The following is a 22,009-nucleotide window of genomic DNA, read 5'->3' as shown; positions in this document are numbered from 1 at the left end:
CATCACTGAGATGCTGCAACAGGGTCGTATAGTATTAGCTGTTTATTGTTAAAATAATAATGAAAATTATTCCACGTGCATAACAAAAAAAACAATTGCCACAACTTTTTTGCGTGAATTTTTTTGTTGTTTTTTTTTGGAGGAGGGTGATTTTTTCAACCCATTGTTTTGACTGCTGTTTTGTCTCAGGAGTGTAGTGATGATCCCATCCCATCGACTGTTACAAATCGATGCAAAAATTCCCCTCGATTGTGCTGAAAAAGATAGAGACAACTGCTTGAAATATTTTTTTAGCACTGTTTTTGGTCAGGTGTGAGCAAACAAAGCACCCATCTAGTGCACAGCTTGTTTGTGTCCAAATGTTTATGCGAACTCTGCAAATCTTCAGACTCTGCTAACTCGTTGATCTGCCAAAATGTTTTCATGCAATTTTTCTCTCATTTCTGGGATAGTCACTTCAGAAGGCCATCCACTGTGATTCATTGCTAGTGCATGTTTGGCCCATTTTAAAGTCTTTGACCCAGCGTTTAACTGTTGCATTTGATGGAGAAGAGTCTCCAAATGTTATATCATGCTCTTCTTAAATTTCCTTTGCCTTAAGCCTTTCAAAGAAAAGTATTTAATCCCTGCATGGATTTCCAGCTTTACCATTTTCCAACAAAAAAAAAACACCCTAATTCTACACTTTGACAAACTGTAAATACTATATTGTGTTGCAACGACTTGAAACTCTTATAGTAAACTAATGAAGAATGGAATCATGTGACATCATAGAGAAATTAAGTGTACTAACACCATCTCTGGGTGAAAACTGGTACTTTTCACCCCACTCTCATAAAACAACTTTCAAACCACAGCAAGTTTCATAACGTATACTTTTCCTCAGTATATAAACTTCAAGCAGTTTTTAATGAACATGAATTAAAAGGAAACAATCTATTTAAATAGATTCCAAAAATTTCATACAGTAATATACAAATCATTTTACCCACATCATGTTTAATTTATGTGCATAGATTTAAAGCATCTGATAAAACTAAACAATTGTAAAATAATTTACATTGAAAATAAAGACAATAAAAGCAGAAACATGAGTGTCAATTAAAACAAAAACTATAGATAAAACTGGGCTGAAAACTAATGATAAATACTGACTGGATTTACAGATATATTTTTAATAAATACTCTTCTGCGTGCTATTTAATCATATTCAATTACATACAGTCTTGTGTACTTGTAAATAATAACAACAACTAATCAATCATGCTTATGTAATGAAGGATAATGACATTTTAATATCATATATTATTTTGTTTTATTAATAACTTCTATGACAGTGAAATAGAATAGTAGGAATTAGAAGTGTGTTCATGTATATGCACATGTGTGTTTTACTAAACAGAATTAAAAAATATTAAGTTCATGCAACAGTAGAAAATGGAATGTCTTAAAGAATAACTCTTCTACAGAAATAACTTACTGTTTCTAAACTCGTACTCCCCAAGATGATAGATCTAACAATTCTACAAAATTACTTTATATCAGCTAGCTGCAAATTTAAAAAGTAAATAGTACATCATATCATTCACAAAAGATAAAAGTAGATAAAGACATGTCTTCTGGTCAAAGAATATCTAATTATTTGTACCACCTTATTTGTAATTATTAGACAATTTAAAAAAAAAATAGCTACCCGTCTGAGTGAAATAATATTAAGAAATATTCAAGTTATATGAAACTAAAACATAAATCCTAATTTCGATTAAAGCTAAGAATCACGCAGTCTTGTTAAACATTATTGAGAATTAGATTGTCTTTTCTTAGTTCTTTAGCCATAAAGTAACAACTTGTCTGTTACTCTTCTAAAACACTTTCCATTTTGTAAATCTGATAAAATTTTAAAATGATACGGAACTGGACTGCAGAGAAGTGAATTTGGCTCTCTCGAAGGAAATTCTTTAAATAGATATTTAGGGGACACACATTTGACAAGTTTGTAATTTTATATCTGCTTACCTTGCACGTGCCTTGAATACCATTTATAGAACGTGTTCCTACAGTGAATATTTTGAAATCACTACGTTTTTCATGATTTTCTAAAAATCTTGAACTGTTAACGTAAAAGTAAAAAAGGAACTCTTTCTTACATCATTAAATTTTCTTACAGAAATTTAATTCTAATAACTGTTTTCGTAAGTGGTGACTTTTTAAGAAAAATCATATAGCTACAGAAAATTCCAAATCAGGTTAACAAATATAAATGTACCAGGAGTTAATAAACTGTTAAAGGAAATGTTTCTCAACTTGTACGGTATGTTTTGTTATTTGTTTAAAATAGTGAATATTTTATGTTATGGTAGTAAAAAACATTACTGCACTAGTACTTTAGAATTTATTACAAGCATACCAAACTTTCATATGTATGGGTAACAACTTCTGTCTTTCCTAATTCTTTCATTCTCTTTCTCCTCTTTTTATCCAATTCTCCAGTTCGATCAAAAAAAGGATCTTCATCACTGTCATAGAAATCATTCTCTTCCCAGTCCTTCTGTCTCTTTTTTGAATCTAAAATTAAATGTAACAGTTGTTAATTACTGATAAACAAGTTGTTTTATATAACAGACTATGAACTGATCACCATCCTTTAAATATTGCTAAATGAGCAAAATCATTCTTCAGACATTTTTCATCACAAGCAATGAAGAATACAACTAAGATCCTCTAGAAAATTTTGTTACTGTTGTAAATGTCTAAACTAAGCTGGATGGTGACAGCATTTAAATTTCAACAGACATGCAGATATTGCTGTAATATCCACCTATGTATCCATCCTATGAATAGATATAAAACAAAATATGAAATTCATCCTATAAATCTTTTTTGGAAAAAACTATTTGCTACACCTGAAAATTTTGTTGAATGACTTGATATTTTGGAAGCATAATTGCCAGTATGTATAACGCGGGACAGATGAAAGATGACATTGATATATTGCTATGCAAAGCAAGATCATTTTCTGTACTTACGGTAATAAAATCTAAGCTATTTACGCTATTAAAGCTGCCATTTTTTCATATCATAGGCGTAGGGAGGATGGATATTATATCTTATTTATTAAATCCTTAATAAATGTCAATAATAACAGTTCATCTTTTAAATTATTATAAACATTCCATACATCTGTAAAGACTTTATGTTTAATACGTAAAAACCACTTGTAAGCAACAAATTAAGTTCATTTTGTTTAAATTCCTTTGGTGTCTGATCTATAATATGCTATTTATAATTAACAATTAAAAATCTTAAGTTTATGATTTACTTATAATAAGCATGACACAATACCACAGAACTGAAACTAACTGTGTAGTTTGTTGCAGACAGCACACATATTTGTATTATAGTCAATATTACCGTATTGCTAAACAGATGCTTATAAAATAATCAGCACTAACTGGCTGTTAACAATTATCAATTTCTATTCCATATGTCAATGATTGTCAGTTATTTTAAAAGATTCTCAAATATGGGATGCAGGATTTAAGTTTACCTCTTGTGGTTCTTGAGAAAAACAAGTAAATTAAAGTGAACAAATTTTCTTATAACCATAATAACTAATACATTAAAAAAATAAACTTCTTCATATGAATAACATCTCTGAAAGACATCTTTCCACTATTTTACAATATTCACAACAAAAAAATGTAAGATCATACATTAAAATTTTCCCATAAAAGTAGTGTAATTAAAAATATATACAATTCTCAACCATAAACCATTTTAGACTTCAAAATAACTGTATGTCAGCAGTTAACACCAAATCCCTTAACCATTATGAAACAATATTTCAATGTAATGATCTACATCAAAAATAGCATACAGGCTGCTTTATTAAATTACCAACACTAAACTTTATTGTCAGTCATGAAGTTTGTATTTCTTTTCTAATTTACAAAATGTAGAAAATTACAAATATATTTTTAACTGTAGCAGAAAGTATATAATTTCAATCCCAAATTTTGTGCTTAAAAAATAAAATATTTCAGTCCACAGCAGTCTTCATACAAATCAGTAATTCTGAGCAAGTTTTGAAATATTTGGTATGTTCAATCCCTTGTTTAGCCAAGAAAATCATCAATGCAACTCACCAATAACAGTTTTTTTACCAGCAACTTTATTTCTGCTGTATAATCTTTTTTATTACATTTTAGTTTAACAAATATAATTTCATATAACAAGTAACAATAATTTGTTGTTTTACACTCTCTGTCTTGATATAAATTATGGCTATAATGTATGCAAAGCACCTGAGGTACATGAAGCAGAGTTCCTTTTATAAGAATATTGATGTTTACTACACAATCAGTCCACAACGTAAATCGAGTAGTGTCACTTGCTTGAGTATTACTTGCATTTTTGGGAGCTATGCATGCTTATGTGCAACAGTACATTCAACTTTGTGAAGGCAATGAAAATTCAATTCATACCTCAATTTCTCTAGTTATTGGCAGGAGTGAATTTTAGTTCATGTTAAGCTACCTATAACCATTAATAATTTGGTACCTAACATATATACACTTTACTGTTAGTAACTTCTATTCACAAGTTTATTTCCAGTTCATACTGATATTAACTACAGTATTAATACAGCATAACCTATTCAGGAGTGTATTTAAAACATACACTAAGTTACATAATGGAATTTAAAATCTTAATCAATTTCCCTTTAATTTAAACGTCTGCAATATTTATAACATAACTTTCCTTTATTTTATAATTTATTCTCATAAATTTCAGCAATTACTTTCAACAAACCTTTATTACTTTGAAATAAGCATATAATTATAAAAGAGTTAATTACTTTGACATTAGTACATCATGTTTACAATTACAATTCCTGGAAATGACTACAAATATCATTTACACATATTATATTTTATAACTTTCATATAATCATGGTGGCATTTACATTTCAAATTTTCAGAAATTCAATGCATTTTTTATTAATACTCCATTCTTCTTGTTTGATCTCCAGTTGGCCGTGCAACCAATGTGCTGCTGTGGGTGCTGTATTTTTCTGAACTTTGCTCACAATGCTTTCTGATGCTTTATGGTCTATAGTGATGATCTAGGCCTGGTTGAGGTCAATTTGCTGATTCCTCAGGTCATCTGCAACTTGATTTATCCAAGTTTTCTTTGGTGCAGATCTCTGAATCTTTCACAGAGTAGGATTTTGCCTACAGAGGGTGCAGCAAGCAATCTGGGACCACCTGGCACATATGACCAAACCATCTCAGCCTCCACATTTGGATCTGTTCTTCAGACATTGGTTGCTGCCTGCATTTGGATCTGATAACTTCCATTTTGAATATGGTCATAACGTGACACCCATATGATCTGGTGCAGGCACTGCATTTGGAAAACCTCTAGCCAGTTCAAGTCTGTTTGGAGGAGGATCCAAGTTTCTGATCCATAGAGGAGAATTGGGATGACAAATGTGCAGAATAGACGGAGGATTTCTGTCTGGATGGTAATGTTTGCCTGCTTCCACAGGAACCATTATAGTGAGGCGAAAGCTGTAGCTGCATCCCTGGCGTAGATTACATCTGCGGATGCCATTTTCTTTTCTTAGACCAGCGATCCGAGATATTTGAATTTTTGGACTTGTTCGACCTGAGCTCCTCTGAGGTAAACAGTGGACTGTGAGCCATCAGTTGTTAGTATCTTTGTTTTGTCAACATTGATCCATTACATTATAAATTAATTTTACTTTATAAATAATCCTGCCAAAACTATAAACTAACTTGATTTCCCCCAGTCAATCTGTCTGTAGGCTGATGGTTCTCTCCTCTTCCTTAATTTTAAGATGTCAGGAAAAACAGTTACACAAGTTTTCATGAAATCTAGTTCCAGAGAAATAAAAATCAAAATATACTTATGCAAGAAAAATACTTAAACAGGCCAAACTTAGAACCTTGTACTTTGAAGTCTGTTAAAAATGGTATTATATAACTATTTTACTAATATTAAATGCATAATCTTACCGCAAGGTTCATTCATAAAACAATTCCTTATAAGATAATCACAAGCATTTATTGCAGCCAGTTTCATAGCTTCCTTTTTATCTTTAGCTGCACCATTAGTCGAATACTTTTCTCCAACACGTTCTTCAGGTAACCTAATTATTAAGCAAATATATATTACCAAGTAGCCAAGTAGTTAATATAAATTACCAGTATCAAGATCTACTGTTATTAACAGTTGAAAATTGTTCAAAAAACTTATTTTGTAGAATTCTATAGTAACTCATTTAAAGCATATAAAATGTTCAGAAGCATCTTCCCACATACTTTCAGTAGGTACATACCAATAAATATGGAATAATAAATAACTGATGAAGAAACCCTACATTCTGCGCCAAATATTCTTTAAAATGGATAAATTAATTAATCAACATTGTGAAGTTTCTTCTTTTAATTGTATTTATAAAGTTAAGACAGCAAAGAAATTACATGATTAAATATTTAAAATCTATAGTACATGAAAAAATATGAGATGACATGCAGTTTGACTGATAGTTTATTATTTGTTTATGAACAGTTATCGTAATTTAAAAAATATCCTACAGTTCTAGCAGTCAACATCACAAAAAAAACAAACAGAAAGGATATGGAAAGTAAGGATCCATTTAATATTTTTATTTACTCAATCTTCTTTTAAAAGCTTCATTTTATTATTGATGATAGCAAGGAATATCTTTTTAGCTAAAAGACAAAATCAATATTAATAACTCTTCCTTTATATTTAATTAATAATGGATAACTTATAGTCTTTTCAAAGTGTGAATCTTTCATGTAATTGCTTCACGGCTTCACTAGCCTGATCAGAAGTGCTCTGAGGCTTATTTTCAGTCATGAGTGAACCTGAAAATAAACTTGCTTAAAATGAATTAAAGCAGATAATAATGTCAGAAAAAAACTGTTACAATAAAGCTAAATATTATATTGGGACTTATTTGAAAAAAAAAAATGATAATTTTTAGTCGATATACCAGTAATAATGTAATTCCAGGGAACAGTTTATAAATCAGAGCAGTAGCGTACAGATAACTCCATTAAAATAAAAACAAAACTACACACAGAAACAAAACCAAAATTAAAATTTCAAACAATAGTGGCTTTATAAATTAAACATACAAATAAATAAGGCCCTGGTTATGTCAGCATGCCTTCATCCCTTACAAACTAATGGTTCTTATAACATCTGGAAAGTCTCAAGGAGGATTAATTAAAAAATTATAAAATCTAGCTCTATGCTAAGAAATTTCTGTAAGGTTTAAATATAATTTGTCAAGAATTATTTATAATATAACTTAGTTAACTTAGAAGTTATATAAAATCCAGAATTTTGAAAAATTACAAATAAATTCATGATTAAGTTATTTGTATTGCTAAAAGATTATAACTTAATATATAATTCAAACAATAAATTTAAAACTATGTGGGCAGTTATCAAAAGTGAAAGCAGATTTAGAAATAAAACAGATCCGATAACTTCACCAAAAATAGGACTCAACTTTCATTATCTCATCCCCATTCAGAAAAGTAGGGGGAATTTAATAATTTTTTTTCTAGTATTTCAAACAACATTAATATTGTCAAACAATGTATCAGAAAGTCATTCTAGGTATGATATCAAGAAAATTAAAAATTGTATTTTAAGTGTAAAGAATAAAAGTTCAGCAGGTGACAACGAAATTCCTGCCAGTATTTTAAAACAAATCATAGATGCCATTATTATAACTTGCAAATTTAATTAATGAATCTTACAACAATGGAGTATTTCTATGCTAGGATTAGAATGCTAATGATTGTTAAATCCAGAGGGGTTCTTCTTTCTAGAATACTCCGCCTAGTCGGGCTTGCTCATAGAGCATTAAGATCGCAATACTTAAATACTAACTTATAACTAAGGCGCGGCGAGTTCAGTTGTGTGGCCCATAGGGCCTTGTTAAATAAACTTTAAAACTTCCCGCAAAAGCGGTTGAACTCACCGCGGATTAAGAAATTCGGTTGCCCTTCGTCAGATTAAATACTAAAAAAAAAGAATTTAGATCACAAAATATTGAAAGGGAATTTTGAATTACGCGATCAGCCATCAATATGGTGGAGCACGATCTCTAGTGACGACCTTAGGGTGATGAGCGACATTGTTTTAACAATTGACAGGGAATAACTTCCCAGCGTCTGCAGATGTTGTGCAGTAAAGGTCAGTACTGTTCCCTTGCTGCCAACCATGATCAGAACCACTTCACAGCGATCGCCATGGTAGTTGAGAACCCGAGCTGCCTCACAGAGGATGGGCCAGTATTTTACAGCTTTCTCCTCCACAGCTGCATGTAGCGAAGTCTCCTTCTCAAACCGAACAGTTACATCGACCACAAAGAGACCAGAACTGTTTTTTACGACGATATCCAGCTTCAAGCGGTCTTCACTCCTGTCAGTTCCAGGTTCAATGGGGCTGCAAAATGTTTGTTCTACAGTGACCACATTTCCCTCTGGAGAAGTCAAGGCATCAACGAGAAGGTCTTTTATTTTGTCATGCCTTCTTATATACTTCGCCTTATTGGTACACATCTGCCCAAGACATGACCCAGAGTCTCAACGGCGTCTTTGCAATTTCTATCACTTTTGGGCCCTAAGGCCCGTGCGCATGTGACTCTAGTTCCGAGTGCGTCTGACCTCAGTTTCAAGGCATTAATGAAGCAGGAATCCATAAGGAGTCCCTCCTCAAACAGCCAGGAGTTTCCCTTCCTATTATTTTTAAAGTAAATGACGCCTTTGCCCATCACTGGCAGACGCCCCCATCGATCTACCTCCTCTATTTTAAATTTTAACTTCGGCCGGTTAAAATCACCGGCCGAAGGGGGCCAGGAAATATCATACTTGGATAATTCTGTTCGGAGCTTATTTTCAGCTCCGGTTGTTAAAATGTAGTGCTGGACTGCTGTACTATTAATACAGAGGAGACTATACATTGCTCTCCAACCTGCTACCTTGACAAGGTTCCAAAACCTTGGTACGCCAAGGCCCCCATCCGCCTTTCTGGAATATAATATTCCGTCGGTGGTGGAGTGATGCAGGAGTATTTCCTTTATTATCCGCCGAAGGAAATCGTCAGCCTCATCCAGAGTCTTTATAAATGGCCACGCTATTACCAGCGAGTGGATATATTTCGGGAGAACAAACTGATATAGAAGATTGAGCTTCTGTCTGGGCTTAAGATTCAGCCTCTGGACTGTCATCGCAGCAACAACATTTCATTAATCTGCTGCTCAGGATGCCCAGAGCATCCAGGGCATCATTTTTAAGACTTCTGTTGTTATTCCCCTCTTTAAGAAAGGTTCAGCGCTTAATTAAAAAAATTATAGGCCAATTTCATTGCTTGTATTTCCTAAAATATTTGAAAAATTATGAAAAACAGACTTATAATTTCTTGTAAAATATAACAAATTAACAAACTTTGGACACTGACATTTTCTAGTATTTAGAAAAATGTTTAATTTGCATAGACAACAAAAGGATTCTATTTTTAATTTTTTGCTATCTCCCTAAAGTATTTGATTTAGTTCCACATTTTTTGTTGATGAAAAAACTTTGTGGCTATGGTACCAGAGGAGCTGCTTACAATTGGCTTATCATATCTCACCAACTGTAAAAAAATTTGTTGAAATTTCATCTTTTGATAAGAATACAATGAAGTCCTTATTTCAATACATAAAATGCAGAGTGCCTCCAGGAAGTGTCCTTGGTCTCCTGTTTTTACGCAACTACCCAAAAAATAGTGTGATGTATTTAGAGTGATTGTATGTACATATATGTTTGTTCCATCGTAGCAGCTCAATGGCTGAACCAATTTTCACCCACATGCTCTTTATTAAAGAGCTAATCTATATTAAAGAGCAATGTTTGTCAGCAATTTTTTTTTGGCAGTCATGTTTATAATTTTTAATGTTTATCTCTTGTTCTTATTGTTTAATGACCTACCTCAAAATCTTGAGCCATTCATTTTAAACAATCTTTTCAGATGACAATCTAATTTTAAATATGGATAAAACAACTGCATTGTGCTTCTCAATTAGATATAACAATGTTAATCATGCAAACAGAATTCGCATTAATGGTAACAATAGTATTTCTACTGCCCGTAAAGCAAAATTCCTGGGTATTTTGTTAAATGAATTGACTGATTACAATATCAAATCAAACTGTTTTGTTTAAAGTGGCTTAATAAAGAATTAAGGTTTTAATCATAATATATTTATTATGGGTACGTATAATTTAAAGTATGTCATCCCTTGGGGCACCCTATAAAAGTTAAAACAAGTTTTTAAGATACACATATTAATTGTCAGATCACTGTTTGACATCCATAAATATGAAATGTGAAGACCAATATTTACAAAATTAAATGTATTAACTTATCCTTATGTTTATATTTATGCATGTGCAATCTTTACTAAAAAAAAAAGAATCCACCCCTACAAAATAACAAACTGTTTTCATATAAATCAACGCTCAATACTTTGGTTTATGGGAAAGGGCCTTATTATGCTTTCATAACCATTTTTAATAAATTATCAAACCATTTAAAAAAACCTTCCCACCAATTATTCAGAATAAAATTAAAAATTTTTCTTTTACACAGATAATTTCACTTTGCTGATAAAACTGTAAAATAATAATTAAAAAAGACCAGATTTTTCTGTATCCCATTTATTCAATGTGTATACAAATGTACCCAAAATAATTTTCATTAACATCTTCTGAATTGTGATTATTTTGTAATAATTTTTTATATTTAATGCATTTATCTTAATATTTGTAGTGTTCATATTTTAAATAATTAATATGGACATTAATCACATCTATTTTTTACCTAATAATTTATGTTTTTACATTTATAATGATTCTTATAATTACACAGTCTATATATTATTATGTACTGATTAAATAAAAAAAAGATTTGTTTAGTAAATGCTGGAAATTAAAGGGTGTGAAGGCAAAATGCTGATGGCCAAGACCACATTCAATGAACCAGTTGCTGTATTCAGAAATGTTGGGTGCAGTTCTCTGCATGCTTTTGGCCTTTTTGAGGCTAATGGCTATAATAGTTAATGCCACTTAAAATATTAAATATGAAAAAGAAAAAGATTTGTAGTATGATGCAATATAATTTTTTTTTGTCATTACTCATTAAAATAACTATCTATTATGTTCTGTTTTGTGGCTATCTTTTTATAACCTCTAAATTAAGTAACTCTGGACATTTTAAGATACAGTCCATCAGTTCTTTACTTAGAACATTCTGACACAAATGTTCTTTATTCTGTCAAAGCATTATATCTACAAAATAACAGATGATAGCAAAATCATATCGTGAAATAAACTGTCAAGTAGAACAATAATGCTGCATAAAATGAAACATAATAATGTTGCATAAATGAATATATTATGAATAATGCATAATATAAAGTGAAACTTTATTCCCGCAATTGACTAATAACTATTAAAACTGACATGCATTTACATAAACCTGGGAAAAAGTGGTGGAACTCTGACCTTAGAGTGCTACGCGCAAGAGCTAAGTCCGCTAGAAGATGACAGCATTGCCCCCTAATGGGGATTATCGTTGATGATGTGTGCACTGAGGGTCTGCGGATCTACCGGCGCAACCATAATGAGTTCGTTCATGCCATCAAGAAAGCCAAACTCAAGTTTTGGCAAGACTCCATGCGTGAGTTGCAGGGCAATCCCTGATAGCTCGCAGTCATGTTACCGGCTAAAGCCATTGCACATGCTGTCCAGAATTTGATGCAAGATTGGTGGTCATGACCAAATTTTAACATCTGTGGTGACTTACCAGGCTTTCCTGAATATTCTGTTTCCAGATGCTCTGGAGGGTGAAGCAGAAGTCGGCGTTAGGGCTGTGGAACCCATAGATATAGACCGAGTGGTTTCTCAAATGACACTAAGAAAGGCACCGGGAATTGACCAACTTGACCCGGATATTTTCTATCATCTGCTGCCTTTCATAAGAGTCGCTTGGCAGACTGTTCTCGGGGTGCCTAAGTTGGGGTTGCTTTCCGACTTGTTGGAAGGTGGCTTTGGTGAGGGTGCTTTTAAAATCAGGAAAGGATCTGAGTGAGGTCAGCAGTTATCGACCCAGCAGCCTCTTGCCGCCAATCGTCAAGTTGCTGGAAAGGCTGGTTGTGGAGCGGCTCTGGGAAAGCATCGATATGAACTCATTTCTAAATCGAGGCCAGTATGGCTTCATGAAAGGGGTTGGCACCGAGGATTGCATCTTAAATGCTCTTACCGAGGTGAAAAGCACCGACTGTAAATAAGTTTTGGCAATTTTTATTGACATAGAGGCAGCATTTCCTTCCTTGTATTGGAGTTCTGTCCTCTATGAGTTGGAACGCTGCAATGTTCCCATAGCCCTGCAGGCCGTAGTACGTGACTACTTGTCAGATCGCACAGTTCTGTTTAAGGATGCACAGCTAGTTGTGGAAAACTCTGTCACCAGGGGAAGCCCGCAGGACTCCGTTCTTGGTCCCTTGCTGTGGAACCTGGTATTCGATGGATTTTTAGGATGACCATTCCCGGAAGGGGTCATGGCCCAGGGTTTTACCAATGAGTGTCTCCTGTTAGTTCGTGGTAATTCACGACCACAGTTAGAAGACTGAGTGCAGGTGGCTTTGTCAACTGCAGAGGGCTGGTTGGACATTCAAAATTAAGGATTTCTGTGCCCAAGATGAAGTTTATGGTTCTCAAGGATGCAGACAAATTATCATAGTTGTAAGCCCCATACTAAGTATAAAGGCTGTGCAATCCGCCTAGTTCGAGTTCATAAGTAGCTAGGTGTTTTGTTTGATGAGAAGTTGCTGTTTAGCAACTACATTAGGCAAGTAGCAGCAAATGCAGTCTCTGTGATGCACAATCTTAGGATTGCTTGAAAGGATTACGGATTGTTTGGCCTTCATTTGTACATAGTGAACCGTGGTGTCTTCAAAAGTATGACCTCTTACGCGGCGTCCATTTGAGCGCATAGGTTCAAAAGAAATTGACCACTTATTCAAAATTTAAAGAGTGCCCAGTGCAGAGCCTTAATTGTATGCATTGTTGTTTTTAAAACAACCTCTTAAGAGGCTACCACTGTATTGGGGAAGGCTCTCCCAATTGATTTAGTGGTGAAAGTTCAGGCAGTAATAAGGAAATTGCAAAGAGACAGGGAGGCCAAGGTATTTGTGATGCGGTTTTGAGCTGGCCTGTACCAGAACAGAACGGTGATCTCAATGCACCGGTCCTAAATTTTTAACAGTTGCCCATATCCTGCCTGCGGAGGAGGCTTTACAGCCTTGCGATGGAAGCATGGCAGCAAGAATGGCATACCACGACTAAGGAAAGGTCCTTGAATAGATTTATACAGGATCTGGAGGGATGGTATGCCTCTCCTTCATTGTTAAGGGAAACGGGAGCCTGAGTGCTATCCAACCATGTAAATTTAAACTAAAATTTGTTTCGCTTCTGCCTTGCAGCTGATGAGCTGTGCATCTGCAGGGAGGTCCAGTTGAACGAACACATTATGTTCGACTACCCAGCTCTTGGGGGGGCCAGAACTCAGGCCACCCTGGAACTTAGAGGTCAAGGGGGAAATTGGCCACTCCTAAGCGGGGCCAATCAATGTGCCGTGAGCCGCATTGTTGGACCATGTGGGAGTTCCTTGATGCGGTTGCTTTGTTCAACCGACATCAGCAGTTTACCTAAGGGAAAAGATTTCTACCGCGCTGCTGTAGAAAGTTAACTGAGAGATATGGCTGGCTACCAGCCAGATTAAGGCTTCAAGCGCTTTAATGGTGGACAGGTATTTTCTGGCATTCAGCGGCCTACGCGTGGCAGCAAATTGCTGTCTTTGACGAGATTTTTTTTTTTTAATATGTTATTATTTATTTATTTTATTTACAATTTAAAACTTACATGATCATCCGTCAGACCTAAGTCTGTCGACAGATATACTAAAGAATTATTATTACATTATTAAGTGGTTAATGCAATAACCAATTTTATGTAACAACTAAAGATATTATTAGTTTTTCTAATAGTTATAATAGTAGTACAATTATAAAAATTAATTTAACAAAATTAAACTATATATTTAAAAACTAATGAACAAATTATTTCTTTAATATTTGTTATGTATTAGATTTAGTATCTAAAACTATATTCAAGAAACAAAACTATACTTAATTACAACTACTAATTACACAATTAATATCTTGTTGCAACAATTACATAAAGAAAATAAATAACTAAGCTTTAACCATTCAACAATACATTATTTATTGATTTATAATAATTATTAATATTAAAATAATAACTATAATCATGTTATAATTGTCTGGACTGCTAGTATAAATCCAACATGAATCCTGTTAGTACCTATTACGTTATAGTTAATGCCCACTCAATGAGAAGTTTTTTAAATCATTTTTACATTATTAAGGTGATTCGGTAAAGAATTAAGTAATGCAGGAACAACATACTTCTTTAATCGTTTACCATAAGTATTATTATATCTGTCTGTAACAAAGCTAATTGCTCTCAAATTGTATCCACTTTCTACATTTACCCTGTATTCACTGTTGTAAAAGTTCCTAAAAATAATTAAGAATTTAAATAGACCTCTACCTGACAGAAACCTTGTAAGATTATTTAAATTGGTGTCATAATTGTTATCAGAATCATAACGAGCAATATCTTTGAGGACCCTATTTTGTATTAAATTTATTTTATTTATGAGATATTCTGCGGCTGATCCCCATGCTGTCAAGCCGTATCGAATAACAGATTCAAACAAGGATGAATAGAGTAAGCATTTACAGTGAATTGGTAAGAGGGGTGAGATGTGGTGGAATTTCATAGCAACCACTCTTAAATTTTTACATATGTGTTATATGGTGATCCCATTTAAAAAAAGAGTCAAAATGTGCACCCAAATATTTGTATTTGTCAGCATTCTGGAGATGTTCACAATTACAGTTTATGTGGTAATTTTTTATACAGTCACATGTATGACAAATAATTTTTATTGGTCTTTGAGATCGAAGATAAGGAGATCTTACATGTAAAACAACAGTTTTTTTAACATTAATAATTAGGCCTTTGTCATGAAGCCACTTTAATAGATTATTAAAATCTTCTTGCATTAAAAACTCTGCTTCTTCCAATTGCTTATGTCCAAGTGCTAAAACACTATCATCAGCGTATTGCAAAAGACGTGAATTAGAGATCGCGCTAGACATATCATTAACATACAGATTAAAAAGTGTTGGACCCAAGATAGACCCTTGAGGCACGCCACTATCCGTTTCGTATCTATCACTATATTTATCTTTAATTTTAACAATAAGTTTTCTGTTACTTAAATAGTTTTGTAGCATATTATTAAAAGGGCCATTAAACCCTAGCTTATTTAGGGCATCTAGAAGTTTATGATGGTCTAACGTATCAAAGGCGTTACGAAAATCTAAAAAAAGTAAGATTACATGGTTACATTTATTTAAGTTAATATTGACAAAATCAGATAAATCATTTATAGCATCATTAGTCCCAATCCCCTTTCTGAAACCATATTGAGTTTCACTGATTAATTTGTTATCATCAAGGTACTTAGTAACATGCATAGAGACATACAAAAACTTTTTCGATACATGACAGTATAGAAATTGGACGATAATTATTTAAATCTTTAAAAGAACCAGCTTTATAGATAGGTCTAACAATAGACATCTTCAGTAGATCAGGAACCCTCCTTGATTTAATTATATTGTTTACTATAATTGAAATTAAAGGGCTGACTTTATTAACAACATATTTCAAATCTTTGATCCGTGTGCCATATACACCTGGCGATTTTTTATCATTCATAGATGAAATTATGTTTTCTATTTGTTTAGGAGAACTTAAAGATAAATGAAAAGACACAAGCTGCATGCAATTGCCACCCGTGAATTTCAAGAACTTATGTATACAATTATGTTTAATATCATCTACTGAAGTTACAAAGTGTTTACCGTTTATGTCTGCAGCGACCTTACCCACGTCATTAGATGTACCGCTTACACGTTTAATTATAGTATCGTCTAAGTTACGCTTAGAGGGTAACCCCATCAAAGAGTTAAGTAGTTTCCAGTTACCCTTAACATCATTCTTTTGAAAATTTTTAAATTTATCATTAAAATACTTCTCCGTCGCTTTTCGTATTTCAATATTAATTTTATTTCTATATAATACGTAATCTTTTCGATTTTCCAGGTTAGCTGGTGCTTTTTTCCATTTTTTGAACAGTCTGTCTCTATACTTTATTTTATTTAGAATGTCATCCGTCATCCATGGCTTTTTTCTATTTTGAATTTTAATCCTATCAGTATTTCTACGAACTAAAGAACTGTTATACACAGAATTAATCATATCAACGAATTTCTCATATGCAGATGGATTATTATCCATCTTATTACCTAAGGTGTCATAATTTATGCTATCTAACTTATATCTAATTAAGGCATTATCTAAGTAAAATGAACCAAGACTGTCATCCATCGGTCGTTGGGATGAATTCTTGTACAACAGATCTGCTATTACCACATAGCGATCAGAAATTTTAGTTTCAATTACTCAAGAAAAAATGTAATCAGGAAAGCCTCTAATAAAAATGTGATCTATACAAGATCTAACAATTACCCCATCTCTTATTTCCTCCCTCGTTATATCAGATATGCAACACATGAATCCCATTGTATGTAATAAGGTTTGATAGTAACTAACTACAGTATTTTCCTTAGTAAGATCAATATTCATTTCTCCAATTAAGACCGCATTATTATTATTATTATTATAATTATGTAGAATATGTTCAAGATCATGTAAAAATTCATGAACATTTAAATCTGGCGGTCTGTAAAAGCATTTATCGTAAAATCATCGGTCTTAACGCCCAATTTCACTGAAACCTGAATGCATAATAGTTCATAACTTGAGACAGTCAAATCCAACATTATTCTTTCAGCACTGAGTGTGCTACGACAAAGAATTAAAATACCACCACCAGACCTAATATTCCGGACACAGTGATAGGAGTCATAGCCATTAATCTGATAAAAATCAATTAAACTTATGTCATTATCCGTAATGTTTATTTCCTGAGAACTATCAAATCTACGTTACTATTACCTAGGTGAAGTATACTCCAGTTTCGATAAACTGGAGTAATCTAGCGAAAATTCATCTAGGTTCGAGTAGTAATTATCAATAGCCAAAAACCGGCCATTAAAAATATTATTTTCATTAATGTTTTCCATTTCAATAGAGATTCGAAAATATGTCTAAAACGCACAGATTACATAAGCTATAATTTGTATCTAAACATAATATAATCATTTTATTTAGAAACATATAAATTTTATATGTAAAGACTAATTTAATACTAATCGTTGTTATGACTAATGTCTTATCTACGCAAAAACACAGTATAACCGATTTTGTTAAAGGGGTGGGAGAACATATTTTCGATAGAACAAACGCTCGAATAAAATTGTAGGTGTAACTTAATGATATCAGTATCATATTATTTGATATCAATGTCGTCACCATAACAGAGATAACATTTTTGAGATAGGCTCGCATGAGAAATACATCGTTATGCAAATCAATTATCCTTATCAATTTAAAGCCAGTTTCTAAAAATAAAATATTTTTCATTAAACTATGATTCACTAAGAAATAAATTGATGCTTATAAACATAGAAAAGCAGCTGCTGAATTGGCATAAAATTAAATTAAGTGAAAGTCTTCCTTTTTTTATACTATTGGAACAGTAATACCAAGAATCTTGAGTCATCAATAACAGAATATGATAAATATAAAATGCAATAAAAAGATAGAAATAACTAGCACGTGAACTTAGATTTACAGAACTGAATGTAATGTACACAATAATATTATCACGAAACAATTTTATTATACTCTTAGGGATAACGCTATCATAGTTACAAATTTATATAACTCACTTGATTTTTTGCAGATCCGCCGCAGTATTAATTTTAATAGCAAACACATCTTCACTTTTCTTAACAAATATTTTACCATTTCGTACCCAAACAAATTTGTACTGAAGTTCAACCACTTTTTATTTTGTTTTATAAAGCAAGTCTTTTATTGATTTTACTAGATTTTCATTAATATACACTTTTTTGTCACTTCCATCTGCAAGAACCATATCATTTGTCAGCTTCTCGCGCTTTTTGCTGATTCAAAAATCTCGCGTTTTTCTGCAGCTAAATTGCACTATGATTGGGGGTGAATCAGTCTTCCTCCTAGTAGGTAGTCTATGAACCACTTCCACACCGTCCAAGCTGAACGGAATATCTAATCAGCGATTTTCTGAAGAGAGTCATGTAAATTTTCCTTACGGTTTCCATCGGGGTGTAATTTTAGCCCGTGAATTTCAATATTTTTGTTTCTTCCATATTGTTCGAGCTGTATGATTTTTTCTTCTAGCGAAGCGATTTTCTTATCTTTCTCTGTTACACTTTCTCGGAGTTGCTTCACTTCTTGGAGAAGATCCTTGTTATATTTCTATAATTCACTAATTTCATTTTTAATATCGTCATAGAACAGGGATAGCCTACCAAGTTCATTTTCAGTCCTACTGGAAGAAGCTCTGACTTCAGCTTTGAGTTCTAAAATGATAACTTTTAATTCATTAATACTGGTGAAATCTAATATTTCTTTAGTCGAATCCACTGATTTGTTGTCAGTAGATTTGACTGATTTGCGACACTCACAACACATCCACTCTTTTTTCTTTTTCTGCGACATTCGCTGATATGTATTCTCCGTAATTGCAACGCATTTATGGTGGTAACCATATAAACAAAAATTACAAATAATGTATGTGCCATCAATCAGTAATGCTCTCTCACAGGTATTGCACTTCATTTTCAAATATTTTTTATCAAACAGGATTACAATATAATAAAATATTTAACACTGGCATATAAAAGATAAATTAATTATTGATAGTTATATATGTTTTAGCAGTTGACGGGATGCACCTACCTATTTTAGTGATATATGACAAGTGGGCAGTGGGACACGCAAGTGAGTAGTGTATGGTACCACGCTTATTACGCTCACACTTTTAGGTTAGCTCTAGGAGCTAGTTAGGACACTGGTCGCTAAAGTGTTTTGTGGCTCAGTAGCCGTTTGAGGCACAGACATTCAATCTTATGTTTTAGGCTGACCGAATGGGGTGGTGGCAGGAGAAATGCCAAGCAAACCAATGCATTTACATAAATTTATGTAAAAGCTATAGCAGACTGGCATTAATAATATATGCACAATTATTTTCAAAGAATAGAAGAATATTTACATCTCATATGTTTACATACATACCTCAGAGTACACATTATTTTATCATCTATCCTCTCAGTAGTTAAAAAATTCTTAATGTTTTGTTCTTCTTCCTCAAACCAATTGCTTAAAAATGTGACTGGATTTGGAATTTCTCTTTTATCAGAAGTGTCAGCAAATACATTGAAAGAAGGAAAGGGGTCATCCTTTTCACTAGCATCATCCCCTAAAAAATGGTAACTGATTGCATTAAACATTTAAAATTATGTATAAACTTAACCATTATTACAGAGTAAACATACTTTAACGAAATATTTTTTTAAATTCTCATATGTCGGAGGTGGGCAGATACTGTGTTATTGCCGTGAAGCAGCTACAACAGGCACATACTGCTATGTCTGTATTGAGTCCATATGTTTGAAATGTTTTGTTGATTTACCAGAACATGCAGAATTAATCACTTTATTATACAATAAGACAGAAGGTTTTCTGAAGGTCCACTTCAGAAACATCTTTATTAGATAATTAAAATAATATTTAATAACATTCAAGCTTTATTAAAATAAACATTTTTATTACTTTTTTTTACCAAAAATGTCTGAAGTATCCACCACCAATATAGGCTACATAGATGTACAGCTTGTACAAGGAAAACAATTTTTCAGGTTGGTTGTTAATACTTTTAATGGTTCTTGCACTAATGTGGGATATTTCATTATCAGTTTTCTGTCTGAATTGATTAAAATTGTGTAAAAGTAATTTTTATAAAATTTTTTTTAACAATTCTCCCAAACAAAAAAAAATCTGGGGAAGGTACATTTGGAAATTTGGATGGCCATAATCCACAAGAAATGATCCCCTCCCCAAAGAACTCACACAACACTAATATTTAAATTCTATTAAATAAACCATCCACTACAGAATATTGATAAGACATATTTTACGTTAATTTTTCATGAAAGTACTTTCGAGGGATCTCACAACCTCAATCATGATTGAAATAATTCCATTATTGCGTAATAAAAATGTTAAAATAAAAATACTAACATAATGAAAACTGCATATTAATTTACACAAGTGTTGTAATCTGTTGCAGTTTTTGTAAGACTGTCTCTCTCAAATACTGTCTGATGGTTTATCAGATTGAAATTTTGTTTGTATTTATACACGTAATGTTTTTCTAATATATTTAATTTTATGTCGTCTTTACTAATTTATAAATTTTATATTTTATCAATCGATGATGTATGATATCCATTTTTTAGAGCTATATTTTTTATACTACTTATTTCATAATATAATTCCTGTTTATTGTTTACGTATTTTATTGCTCTATTTATCATGTTTTTAAAAATATTAATCTTTTGGGACCAAGGATGGTTAGAATTTTTGTTTCTAATGATTTAATTTGAGGAAGGTTTTTTATATACTCCAGTTATTATTTGATTTTTTTATTTATTTTTATACTTACATCTAAATAATTTTCTTTTTCTCTTATGTTCCATTTCATACGTAATTTTAATGTTTTTTATAAGAATTTAATTTATTTAAAATTATTTCATGTTCATTATTTATAACTGGTTCAAATATAACAAAAATATCAACTACGTATATGACCCATAATATAATTTTATGTATGCGATTTATGCCATAGACTGTTCTACTTTCAAATTCCGGCAGATAAATTTCTGAGATTACAGCAGATAAGGGAAATCCCTTGGGTAAAACATTTTCTTGTGTGTAACAGGTTCCATTAAATTCAAAATAATTTTGTTTATATATATTTCTAATTATTGTTGATATGTTATGTATAAATTTTTTGTCTTCCCCTGTTTTTATTATTGAAATTGTATAACCAATGGGAATACTTGGGTACATATTAGTTACAGCAAAGCTAATCATTTTAGTTTTATTATTAATTTTTAATTTATTGAATTTATCATTCAATTCATACCCGTTTTTATATTATATTTAAATTAATCTTTGATCTAATTACTATATCAATAACTTAAATAAAATCAATAATTATATAACTTGGGCAGTTTTGAAACTAATTAATGATCTCATAGGGATACCTTCTTTATGTAATTTTAGGAGACTTGCGAGTTTTGGAGCATAAGGTTTATGTGGATATAATCTGCTATGATATTTTAATTTATTATTATAATTAAATATTTCTTTGTATTTAACTATGAGGTCTTCTGCAATTCTTAAAAATTTAATGGTTGGGTCATTAATTTTTTTAAAACCATTTTCATTTATATATTTGTATTAAATCATTGCATTCATCAATCGGAATAATAATGGGAGTTCTTGTTTTGCCAGATTTTATTACTAGACAGTTATTTTCTTTCAATTTGTTTTTTAGTTATATATTTTATTTTTATTTATTATTAAATTTTTATAATGAATTAACTTTTTATCATTTTTATTTTTAAACTTATTAATTTTATTACTTATATCATTTTTTATTTTATCTTTTTCTTCATTAGTACAATTAATTTTGCCAATATTATATTCTGAATCTATTATTGTGCTTT

At 31.9% G+C, this 22,009-nt stretch overlaps 1 protein-coding gene across 5 annotated transcripts in view; it reads right to left on the bottom strand.

The window, feature by feature from the left end:
- Positions 1-22,009, bottom strand: part of LOC142323146 (kanadaptin) — a 58,543-nt gene that overhangs the window by 16,695 nt on the left and 19,839 nt on the right. For all 5 annotated transcript variants that reach the window (XR_012756032.1, XR_012756031.1, XR_012756033.1 and 2 more), the window contains exons 4-6: positions 19,512-19,695; positions 6,042-6,175; positions 2,408-2,565 (exon numbers count right to left, since the gene is read on the bottom strand). Coding sequence is in view for 1 of the 5 variants with exons in the window: in XM_075362412.1 (XP_075218527.1) it covers positions 2,408-2,565; positions 6,042-6,175; positions 19,512-19,695 (476 nt within the window). In the remaining 4 variants the exon portion in view is untranslated. The remainder of the gene's footprint in view (positions 1-2,407; positions 2,566-6,041; positions 6,176-19,511; positions 19,696-22,009) is intronic.

The sequence above is a fragment of the Lycorma delicatula genome, chromosome 4 (assembly GCF_047948215.1).
Source record: "Lycorma delicatula isolate Av1 chromosome 4, ASM4794821v1, whole genome shotgun sequence".
NCBI lineage: Eukaryota > Metazoa > Arthropoda > Insecta > Hemiptera > Fulgoridae > Lycorma > Lycorma delicatula.
Note: the sequence above shows the minus strand (reverse complement) of the source record. Positions and strands in the feature narration are given on the sequence as shown.